Source organism: Papaver somniferum, chromosome 4 (assembly GCF_003573695.1).
Source record: "Papaver somniferum cultivar HN1 chromosome 4, ASM357369v1, whole genome shotgun sequence".
Classification (NCBI taxonomy): Eukaryota; Viridiplantae; Streptophyta; class Magnoliopsida; order Ranunculales; family Papaveraceae; genus Papaver; species Papaver somniferum.
In genome coordinates, this window is record NC_039361.1 from 48593397 (window position 1) to 48604964 (window position 11568).

The window sequence follows — 11568 nt, forward strand, 5'->3', positions numbered from 1 at the left end:
AGAAAACCGCCTATTCACATGAAATAAGACACATCCCACTCAAAATGACCCTCCGCTAATTTTAGGTTGGTTGGTACCTGCTCCACATAGGGCGGTTTCGGGGAGGCCACACACCCCACGGTTTGTCCAGAATCCCTCTTTCCCCTTTTCGATATCAATTTGGGCTTTAGGTGAATGGCCCACCACTACCTGCCGAGATAACGGACCATCATGAACTGCTTATGGATAAGTTAGCATTAGTGTACTCATTGACACGTAAGTAGTAAGTGTCAAAAGCATGCCATCCTTATCGGTCTCGTTTTCTATCTTCTAAAAAGGCAACATTCACATACCGGGATTCTGTGATACCACCTCGAATTCACAGCCACTTTACTTCTGTACTGGTAATGGTATTAATCCTCGTTACCGGTACAAATAGCTTGGTCTGGTATATATAAGTCACTTAAGAAAAAGAAATTGTTGGATTTAAATACTTTCAAGTTTTGTTTCCATAATTTGAACGGTCTAATCTAATCTTCCTGATTTTGCAACACTGGTAAATCCGGATGAAACTATATCGGGTGCTCGATGCAGGTTGCATCTGGAAGCAAAGAATCCCTGCACGTAACCGTATGACCAAGGTTCTTCGCTTCCAGATGCAATTCGGCATCGACAACCGGTTTTTGCATGAAAATTTAGGAAAAAACGTCCATTTGCGGTAAGTGGAAGAAGTCTTCTTGTTATTATGTCCGGCAATAGCATCTTTCTAATGGGAATTTCGCAGCCTACGAACATCAAAGTTATTGTGCAATGATGGCCTTGGATATTGTATGGGAGGGAATTTCCACTTTTTTGGATTGGTGTCCTCTAATGATGGCCTTTGATATTGTTCCTCTCTTTTAAGCTACTTGGATACTTTATGGGATGACTAGTATCCACCTTTTGGATTAGTGTCCGGGTGTAGTGGCAAACAACAGATCATTTCTTAGTATAGCTAACTCGGCCTTCATTTTTGAAGATCGAGCCTTTTGACGTCAGGAGTCGTATACTGATATACTTAGATGCTCTAAAGCTTAAAAGGACTATGTTGCAAAGAAAGAAATCAGAAAATGAGATGCTTTGATTCTCTTTGGAGGAAAAAAGGCAAAAAAAAATAAAAAAATAAATGATTTCATATAGTAAAAGTAGCAACACCATGTGAAGCAAACTTCATTCAAAGTTTGATTCATATGCAACCATGCATGTCAAAGTCATCCCTTTCCCTCTGTTTTGGTTTGCTTGGCTGCAAAGCTTAGAACCCTTTGCTAATTAACTAGCTCCACAGTGTATAAAAATGCTAGAATTTGATCACTACTATAACAAAAATCATCCGAATAATCAGTTCTTGAATAATCTACTCCATATATATATATATATCAGATTTCTCATTCCTCTACTAGAAAAATCATGCCGAAATATGCAATGACATCGTCAGACTCGGATTCTGAGACCGATGGCCACAGGTCTGCGCCCGTGAGACTCTTTCATCGCGAAAGATCTCTTCATTCTGTTTTTGGAGGTGGAAGAGGTATTTGCCTATGTACACTTCAGCGTGTCAGGAAGATATGATGCTACTTCCGTTCTTTTATCAGGTACCATTTGGGGATTTTGTACATTTTAAAGCTGAAATTTGTTTGCTGGTCGACTTTGCAGCTGCTGATTTGTTATTATGGAGAAAAAGGAATATCTCAGCGGCAATATTGATGGGGATAACAGTAATATGGTTCCTCTTCGAGGTTTTCGAATACCAGTTTTTACCGCTTTTGTGCCACTTATCAATAACGTTAATGCTCATCACTTTCATATGGTCTAATGGTGCTGTACTTTTCAATCGGTAACCTCCTTTTCTTCCAAATAACCTCTCTCTGATGAGCTAATTTGTATCTATGCAAATGATTTTAAAAACTTGAACGATTAGCTATGGCCATAGAATTGCAACTTAAGAGATAAAATTATAATGCAGCCATCTAACTGATTCATATTGCTGTTGTGTCCAATTAACAGGAGTCCCCCCAGGATCCCAGAGATGATATTGTCTGAATCTACATTTAAGAAAGTAGCTTCAGCTGTCCACACAAATCTCAACTATTTCATCAATACCATCTATGATATCGCGTGTGGCAAGGACTTAAAGTTTTTCCTTCTGGTACTTAAAACTTTTATCCCGAATAGTTTCATTACTGTTTATTCAACAGATCATAATGTTTAACTGAAAAACCTAATTGTTTGTCCAGGCCATTGTTTCTCTCTGGATTCTATCTGTGTTTGGAGCATATTTCAGCACTTTGAATCTTATATATATTGGTAAGATACAAACCGCCCCAGACCCTGTGTGCTTTCAGATCAGTAGTTTCAAATTTCTAACTTTAAACTTCAAATGTGTTTCAACTAGGGTTTCTGTGTGTTGGAACTATACCTGCTCTTTATGATCGGTATCAAGACGAAGTGGATTATGTTGCCAGCAAATGGAACAAAGACATGAGAAAAGTTTACAGGAGATTTGACTCCAGAGTTCTTAGAAGAATTCCAAGAGGACCAGTGAAGCACAAGAAATAAATGATAGACATGCTCAAATATTTCAAATAAATGGTTTACAATACTTGTAAAAACACTTGATATGTAAATGAACACTCATCATTCAAATAATATTATCCTAATTTATTCAAACAGGAAAATGAATATTTTACTGAACACGTAAGATTTACAAGAAACCCTAGATGTGGCCTGAATGTTACTTTTCCTTTTATCTAAACTTTCCATCGATTGCAAAACATTGTAAGGTATTCCCACCCTAGATCGAATTGCTAACTGATAGTCCCCATAACATTACAAGGGGTAAAACTGTAGAGGCGGGTATTCTCACTAAATGAAACAAAAATGGGACAAAAATAAGTTTCCTGATTTTACCTCTAGGTTTCTTCGTTGCCTTTACCTTTCCTAGCGAGCATATTGGTGAAGTTTCCTCTCATGAGCCGCCCAAATCTCGTGTCTTCAGCTGGGATTTGCTGGACAGTTTTCGGACTCTCCCCAGGTTCAGGCTGTTCTACGTTTTCTTTCTTTCCTAGAATCCCGCTATCTCCAAAGAAATTGGTGACTGACGATGCAATTCCTAGATGAGCACCCATACCCATAACTTTACTAATAGTTTCAAAAGTTCCACCTGACCTTTCCTTCATTATAACTTCAAGAGCTTCTTTGTGAGCTGGGTCCAATGAATCTGAGTCCTTCAATAGATTTTGTATGGCAGGTAGGAGAAAATCACGAACACTATTCGCAGGAACATCTATTCACAGATGCAATTGGAAATTAAAATTAGAAACATATAAAAATTTCAAAAACTTGTACTTAATTGTCAGAAACCATGATGCATATGACCGTGAAATCGTTAAACCAACACATACAAAGGTTAAAATTATGAGAGGATACAATTGTGTAATTTTCCGCCTAGTTCTCTTATTAACCTATCAGATTGGAACACATTGAAAATAGTAAACAACACGATATTATACGGAAACTGTTTAAAAGGGGAGTAGACTAGAATAAATATGTTCCTTATGGGTGAGGTGATCTAAGTTGAACACCAGAAAATGATAACAATTCAAACTTTTCAGAATAGGGGAATAATTAAAAGGCTGCAATAGTATTGGTTCCAGATGGAAGCAAACCTGTGGCATCCAAAGCACGTATTGCTTCACAAAATGCATTGGCTCTGTCACGGCGGCGCATCACATCACCTCCAGATAATGGTGTTGTTGATAAATGAAAAATCTTGGATAGAAGATGTACGACATGTTAAGGAAATGAACATTGAGACATGCTGTTAATTCAGATCCTAAATTTATTGCATCTACTACTGAAATAAATTTCATGGGATTAATAAAACAAGCACATGTTAGTAATAAGTAATAAATTTTTAAAGAGATGAGCTTCAGGATATAATCTCGCAGTCTATCCGTTGTGTGTGGTACAGCCACCACCAAAGCACGAACTACGGCAATTATAGCTTCATGCGACCCATCTTCAATAAAGGCATCCATCTGAACACGGATCTTATCAACAATCTAACACATGCAAAACGCTTTGTTAGATAATATACGATGATCAAAACAACCCGAGGAAGGGTGGAGGTAAGACATTAGCTGCTTTCTATGAAACACCAGATACATTTACTAGTTCTTTACTATTCTTGGAACAATAAAGAATAATAACATCATGGAACAAGAAAAAACACCAGAACTCAAGAACCTAATAACAGATTTATGTACCATGTCATTTTTGAAATGCTGAGCCACAGCTCCAAATGCATCAATACTTGCATACTTCACATTCAGGTTTTGATCGGAGCCAAGAGTGACCAGAGCAGGCAAAACATGAGTTGATGCAACTTTAGCATCAACATATGGAACCTATTAAGGAACAAAGCGTCAACAAATATAAAATCAGGAGTAACAAAAAACTGAAAGTTCAAGATAAGGACAACACATACAAGAACTTTCAGCAGGGTGGCAGCATTTATCTTCATGTTTATGTTGGAGCTGACGACCATTTCCCACAAAATATTGAAAATGATTCCATGATGTTCCTCAAATGTGCTGCATTATGAAAAGAACTCGTCAGCCTCAGCAGAAACGTTAGTGATAGTATGTCAAACAAAAATCCTAGAAACACAAATACCAACCATAGGAAGCGCACTGCATCAATAATCTCAGCAGTACGATTTACTGAGCGGCTCTCCCTAGCTGTGCTTTGGACTAGTAACTTTCTCAAGTACTCTGCTAATTGCTCGTGCCTACTGGGAGCACCAAGAATGCCCGCTAAGAGAAGCGGCAGAACACACATTGTAGCAAGTTTCTCATCCACGGCACTTTTGGGTCGCAAACCTGAGATCAACAAACAATATAAACCAAGACATCAGTTCCTTATTTTCAGTAACAGTAGCCAGACAATACAGCTTATAACTTTGTACGAGTTTGACATTCCCTACCTTTAATTCTTGACTGGATACCCGAGGGAAAATATTTCAGATCTGCACTATCTCCTGTAGCCAACATGAAAACAGGAGACATTATCTGTGTGACATAATGATCCCCAAAGTGTTCATACACAGCCAACAGAAACTGCAGCACCAATTCTTCTATCAGAAACTGCTAACTCGCAAGCTTATGCAAAATTTGGCGTTTCATTTTGGTGAGAAGACTATCGAGAATGCATGATAAAGAATCATACCTTGGTAATTCGAATCCGCAGATTATCTTCCTTTGAGGACAGCAAGCAGGCAACTTGAATTAAGTCAGGCAAACAGTCAACGTGAATCCAATCAAATGGAGGCCACTCCACATGTCCCCTAACCAGGGATAATTAAAACCACTCAGACTACAACAAGAAAGGAGTTCATACATGGACTTAATCGGTACTGAAGAAGTTCAGAAACAAGAAAAGCGAGAGGAAAGTATAACACACCCTGCATACAATTCGAACAAGGAGATTGTGAATAATCCCGCTGTTTCAGAAGATGTAGGAGATCCCATTGCGGAGGGAAATGGGCAAGTCTCAATCACTTTTTGGTGCACGAATGGAAGCAGCTCTGTCAACATCCGCAATAAAACTTCAACGTTCCAGCGTTCTCTTTCACCTAAAGCGCGGAGATGTGATTCCATAGAACCTTCTACCCCTGAGAGAGGAGGACACCGCTGAAAACAGTAAAAATTATATAAGTAACTAGAAACGGGGAACTTTACAGTCTAGATATGTTTTGTTAAGAGAAAGCATACCTGAGCAGATCCCACAATATGAGAAAGCAACACTCGAAGCGTATGGTCTAGCTTGTTTCCCCAATTCATAATAGCAGGAATTAATTCTTTCAATGAAGTTTCAACAACCACTCCAGAAGGATCACACACCAATTGAAACATCAACTCCTCGACCTATTCAACAACAAAAAAGGAGATGTGGAAAAAGTTTTTTTCCTTTAAATGTCATCATTACCATGATCAGGGATAAAGCATTCAAGCCATTCCCAGAACCATGTTTTCTAGACCTGTTCTAGAGCTTACATTCAGTTAAGTCAGTTTTCTGCTCCATGACTGCCTCTGAGCATATTTAGTGAGGCTGACCTTGAAATATTTGTCCATATTTGGAAAAAGTGGAAGCAGCAATGCCAAATTATGAGCAGCAGCTTCTCGGACAACAGTTGCAGAATCCTCAACCAATTGTTGCACAATTGACAGAATTAGGGAATCACGAATCTCTGGCCGAACAAATTCTGCTAGCTCTCCACACGATTGAGCTACAAGCAGCCTACGCTCCTCATATGTGTGATTAATCTACAGTTCAGAAATAACAGACATGTCATCCTGTTTCCTTATGCAAAAAGTGGACTATTCAGATTACTTAAGAAATTGCAGCACAATAACATTTCAAGCTTACTTGTTCCCAACACTGAGGAAGCAGTTCTGATTCTGTTCTCATCTCTCCAACATTTTTTGCCAAGCTCACACAAGCCTAATATCACAAAGAAAGCAGAATACCCAAAACTTTAGATAAAGACCATCTCAATACGTTTGTTCCATGGGCCAACGGACACTCCAGAAATACCTACATCCATTATAATTCTCCTTTGTTGTTCATCTGGTCGTTTAATCAAATTAAACAATGTGTGTGTCAGGGAATCCCGGGTACTACTATCTGGATGGCGCTCAATTGCACACATAATCAGAGGAAGGAGCTCCTGCAGGTAAAATCATACAACCACAATAGCAGAAAATTTAACCTTCCATCACAAAATTAGTAGATGTACTCTTTAAGAACAAGAAATTCAGATGCAAACCTCCCGATGATTAATCAGTACGTAAGGAACAATTTTAGGCAAAGCATCTGAAAGGATCTGGATTGTTTCCAAACCCTAAGAGAGAAAAAAAAAATCCTTTTAGTATTAAACAATGGATAATGATCATAAAGTTTCTATGATGGTAATAAGGTTATCAAACAAAAGGCTTACCATCTTTTCAGGATCAGGTTCACTAGAAAGGCTATCTGATTTCATTAACAGACCATTATCATGTGGCACTTGTCCAGCATCCTGTTTGTAGACATTTCCATTATTTTCGACTACACCATTATCAGTGGAGGAATTTGAGAGTTGTTCACGTAGATTTCCTTTCTGCTGAACATTGTTGTCCCCAAAGATCGGAGTTGTCTGACCTTCAGCATCTCGCACATCCGAGACTTCATATGATAAATCAGCAGGATCAGATATCACAGCTTTATCTTCATCTATCTCAACAACCTTTTCTTCCACCTCAATATTCTCCTCAGAAGTAACAGGCTCCGCAAGACTTTCAGCGACGGAGCTCTTAGCCTTTAAACTTTCTATTTCCTTCTCCAATGACTTTATTTCTGCTCTACAGCTTTCTAAGGACTGTGACTTTGTATGATCGGCATCCCCTGTAACCCATCCCCTACCAGACCGAGATCCTTCTATGTGCATTTTCAGTGAAGTTATCTCAGCTCTGCAGTCGTTTAGTGCCTGTCTTTCAAGCTCCAGTGACTGCTTCAAATCTTGTACCTGAAAGAAGATCATTATTACATTGTTTACAGTGACTGAAACTTTTAACTGCTTCGAAAAATACGGTACCAAGTGTGACTACCTGAAGCTCTCGGTCCTTAAGATCTTTCTGAAGAGCTTCCAATGATTTTGTTAGTGCCATAATTTGACCGTCAGCTAAATCTTTGTTTTTCAGCAAGGAATCCATCTCAAGATTCAGCTTTTCCTTTGCTTTTAGTAATGTGTCGTTTTCTCGAAGAATTGAGATCTTCTCCTGCAATACAAAAGGTGATATAACTTTATGCAGAATCAGCATGTTAAAATAGGCACAATCAGGTTATAAAATCAAGCTTAAACAGCAGAACTATTGCTAACAGCATGTTTCTAACATACTGGCCTTGCACTCTATTGTAAATGTAATGAGATCTGTATCTGAATTTCATGTACAGTTTGATTAACAACATCTTGCTTGCTTTTACAATTCTAAGCATACGTGGTCGAAACAAGAATTACCCCTTGCCGGTTATAGGTGTTAAATGTCATCTGCAACCTCGGAAAAAGTTTATCCTTGTCAATTAGCAAGTTGTTGAATCATCATTTATGTTCATACCTCAGCAGCCTCAGCGGTGGACGATAAATACTGATAATAATAATGCCGCAAAGCATCAGGTACACAAGCAGGTGTCTTCTGCCAAATATCAAGGTTTTGGTCTGTAACCTGCAAAAGGGGTATTAAGTCGTAAAGTATATCTTCTTACAATAAAAATGAAAACAAAACCACAATTCAACTAAAATGGCAGAAACAGCCAAGAAATGATAGAAAGCTGTATTACTCAACCTAAGTGCACTAATTCTGCTCCAGCGCTGGATTTTACTTTTAAAAGGAAGTATATGGAGAGAACAGCCATTAAGGTACATAACAAAGGCTTCATAAGTATACTGCCATGAAAATATACTATTCTGGAATCTTGTTTCCGATAGACGGCACAGCCGCATAGACGAGTGGAAGTAACACTTAAATTGTGTATGCCATATGTGAGTGACGTCACTGATGTGTCCACGTGTCCATGCACTGGAAACAGACACACGACTATTTTCGAAGAGTCTGTGCTTCACAGTAGCACCTACATGATATCTTGGATTTTCAACCAGGATTAAATATGATAAGGAACAAACATTGTGAAAATAGTCCTTAAGAAACAGAGACACGAGATTGGATGGTCCAAGGGAAAACTCCAGATTTATATATGTAAGGGTGAATGATTTTATCCAAATCTAGTGTTTACAAAAGGGATACGAGATTAGCTAGCCTAAGGGAAGACTCCAAATTCATACACGTGAAGGTGGATGACTTGATTCGTTCGTTTCCTATACAAAGAGTGGCAACATTAAGAAAAGTAATATAAATATTTTGCATAACCCTTACACACCTCTTCGTAAAATGTCATTGCAGTAAGCCGATATCCTGCTAAAAGTAAATATTCCTTTACAGCACAGTTAAGATCTTTACGCTCATTGTCCTTCAAAGGTCCCAGATCAGTAAAGGAAGTATACCTCTTTCCCTGTTCAAATTCCGGACCCTCACCTGCACTATCACCTGCTTTGGAACCTGCAAATGACTAGGACAAAACTAAGTCAATTTGTGGATATAGTTCTTTCAGGAGTTAATTCAATTGCTCCATGCGAGTGTTTGAAATGATTAATGAAATATGCTTGTCACCGGCATACATGTTACGCCATAAAAGAAAAGATAACTTTGCGAAAGCAAATTGCTCCAAGTAGATGCAACTAAAAGGAAAGTTTACCATTTGATTCACCCGAAGATGGTTCTCTTTTCTTCTCTAGCTCTTCCTTGAGCCTCAAAATATCTTCTTGAGCTAAACGAAGGTCATACTCACTGATGGCCAACCTTTCTTCCACAGTTTCTTTCTCCTCTAGCAAGCTTTGAGGGTCTGCAACTGTTACAAAGATACATAAAGGAAAACAGATATTATTTACTGAAGGGTATAAAAGAAAAGCCATGAATAAGTATTTCTATTACTTAATCAACATAGCATAATTTGTAATGTTTTTCTCCCTCACACTCCCGAGATTCTGGTGCTTATCCACCAAGAAGAGAAAACATATAAAGATAAAAGTAAGCTAAAAGCTGTTTCCCATGATCAACAGGGTGCAATTTGAAGCAATATCTAGCATAATTTTCAGACAGGATCAAATGAATGAAGCCACCAAAAACTATTGTATATGTACAATTAGATAAACAAAGCTGATTCATATAACAGTCTCCTTTTTGGACACTTTTTTTTTCTCCAACCAACCGAAGCTCCAGGAATTCCTGTAACACCTGCTATGTTGATTCTTTTTTACTATTCTAAGACATCAGACCCCTACTACTTGTACGACCTGATACTGATACCAAACCAGGGATAAAGCATTCATTTGAATCTTTTCTGAACTCACATAACATTTACGATATGAGTAACACATGATGACCTGACATTTATCATGTTCTAAAATTTAATCATAAACTCGGGCAACCTCCAAATAACCTATATCTAGATTAAGAGCTGCAGACTGTCTTGCACGGGGGAGACTCAAAGACACAGGGCATGATGGCAAACACCTTAGGTTCAAGTTCTCAATGTATAAACATCCAGTACAATCCTCAAACCTTGCCTAGTTAGACTCAGAAAGTTCGTCCACAGTCCAAACTACAATTACCCAACACAACCAAGAGACGTCTAAAAAGATGCATTACTTGTTAATTAACTAATTTCCTTCCAGTCTTCAATATTACGATCCAACTTAAGTGTTAAATCATACTCACAACAACATGCCAATGATACTTATATACTAATTGCACCTCATCTCAGTTCAACTAACACCTATAAGGATAATGATCTCCTCCTAATGTCAGCTCCTAATTAGATCTTGTTTTACGAGATCGAAATCAATACAATATTTAAAGAAAAGTGAAACAAATTTTAATGATCCATAATGAGAGTAGCAATGTAGTAGAGAAGAAGTAGTAGTAGAGTACCACGGAGAGTGTTGAAACGAGAGATCTGATCAGGAGGAAACTGAGATGGATCTGAGAAGAATTCTTTAAGTCTAATAGCTTGTGCATCTCTACCATCATCAAGTAATTCATGAAGTAACTCAAATGCAGAGAGTAAGTAATTCTCTTCAAGAAGGAAATTCACAATACAATTACACAGAGATGATTTTTCCACATCCATTATTTCTCATGAGATCTCTGTGTGTGTGTTATTGGTGGATCATTTCATGTTTTTTTGATCTTTAATTTTACGGAGATTTGGTTAGGGTTTTGAATCGAGATCAATTTTGTTTTTCTGTTTAAAAATTAAACGAAGTCAGAAGTGAGGGGAGGGGATAGATTTTATTTAAGCTGTTCGTAATAAATGAGAAGTGTTTGTATTTGGGAATTGCTGCAACTGCTCCCTGGGGGAAAAGATGGGAAATCAACGAGTCCAGCGGGAACTCGAATAATTACAACCAACATGGTCAGACCACCAGTCTACCAGACCTCACTAGTCACTACCTTGTTTGTTGTTATCTACTCGACTCTGGATCTGAATCATAGAAGTTTAAATCACGACCTCAAATCCTCTCACATTTTTATTCTCACGTTTTGTCTTATATTTGACGTGATTTTTACAATTAAAAGCCAAACTCTGAAAGATTCTTTTTGGTTAAAGCAATGAAGTACAGAAAGTCTATAATTTCGCTTTTATGAAAAATATTGAAAATAATGCTTTCTTTTTGTAGTGGCTGATGTAACTGTAACGAATTTGAAGGTAATATTTTGGGGTATGTTCCTCTTACCAAGTTATATATGCTTACCGAAAATGAGTATGTTCTGAAACATATAACACTACCGTCTAATGCTTTGAAAATGAGTCGTTGAGAATTAACGGATTCCATTGAAATTAATACCGGTAGATAGTGAAGTTTTATATTTCAGAATGTGCTCATATTTGGTAGGC

General features: G+C 37.9%; 2 protein-coding genes across 2 annotated transcripts; one reads left to right on the forward strand and one right to left on the reverse strand.

Moving 5' to 3' along the window:
* Window positions 1–1182: 1182 nt before the first annotated feature.
* Window positions 1183–2725, forward strand: LOC113275401 (reticulon-like protein B9). Its single transcript, XM_026524891.1, has 5 exons — window positions 1183–1546; window positions 1672–1852; window positions 2023–2164; window positions 2253–2322; window positions 2411–2725. Exons 1-5 carry the CDS (start codon window positions 1426–1428, stop codon window positions 2572–2574), a joined length of 678 nt encoding a protein of 225 aa, XP_026380676.1. The 5' UTR covers window positions 1183–1425; the 3' UTR covers window positions 2575–2725.
* Window positions 2576–11114, reverse strand: LOC113275400 (RAB11-binding protein RELCH). The gene is made up of 20 exons (XM_026524890.1): window positions 10602–11114; window positions 9367–9519; window positions 8992–9170; window positions 8172–8279; window positions 7665–7835; window positions 7016–7582; window positions 6845–6919; window positions 6617–6745; window positions 6445–6519; window positions 6132–6341; window positions 5790–5942; window positions 5479–5708; window positions 5245–5362; window positions 5003–5135; window positions 4697–4898; window positions 4505–4610; window positions 4284–4424; window positions 3956–4079; window positions 3684–3800; window positions 2576–3301 (listed from the first exon to the last, which is right to left on the reverse strand). The coding sequence occupies exons 1-20, from the start codon at window positions 10798–10800 to the stop codon at window positions 2928–2930; spliced, it is 3564 nt and encodes a 1187-aa protein (XP_026380675.1). The 5' UTR covers window positions 10801–11114; the 3' UTR covers window positions 2576–2927.
* Window positions 11115–11568: the final 454 nt, after the last annotated feature.

What these genes read in the sequence shown, in the direction of transcription:
- LOC113275400 (XM_026524890.1), bottom strand. Translation starts at nt 10,800, where the DNA reads ATGGATGTGGAAAAATCATCTCTGTGTAATTGTATTGTGAATTTCCTT. An exon ending in ATATTGTGGGATCTGCTCAG is followed by an intron (nt 5,709 to 5,789) that starts GTATGCTTTCTC and finishes TACTGTTTTCAG; the next exon opens with CGGTGTCCTCCTCTCTCAGG. An exon ending in ACGTGCTTTGGATGCCACAG is followed by an intron (nt 3,302 to 3,683) that starts GTTTGCTTCCAT and finishes ATCTGTGAATAG; the next exon opens with ATGTTCCTGCGAATAGTGTT.
- LOC113275401 (XM_026524891.1), top strand. Translation starts at nt 1,426, where the DNA reads ATGCCGAAATATGCAATGACATCGTCAGACTCGGATTCTGAGACCGAT. An exon ending in TGTTTTTGGAGGTGGAAGAG is followed by an intron (nt 1,547 to 1,671) that starts GTATTTGCCTAT and finishes TCGACTTTGCAG; the next exon opens with CTGCTGATTTGTTATTATGG. An exon ending in GGTGCTGTACTTTTCAATCG is followed by an intron (nt 1,853 to 2,022) that starts GTAACCTCCTTT and finishes TCCAATTAACAG; the next exon opens with GAGTCCCCCCAGGATCCCAG.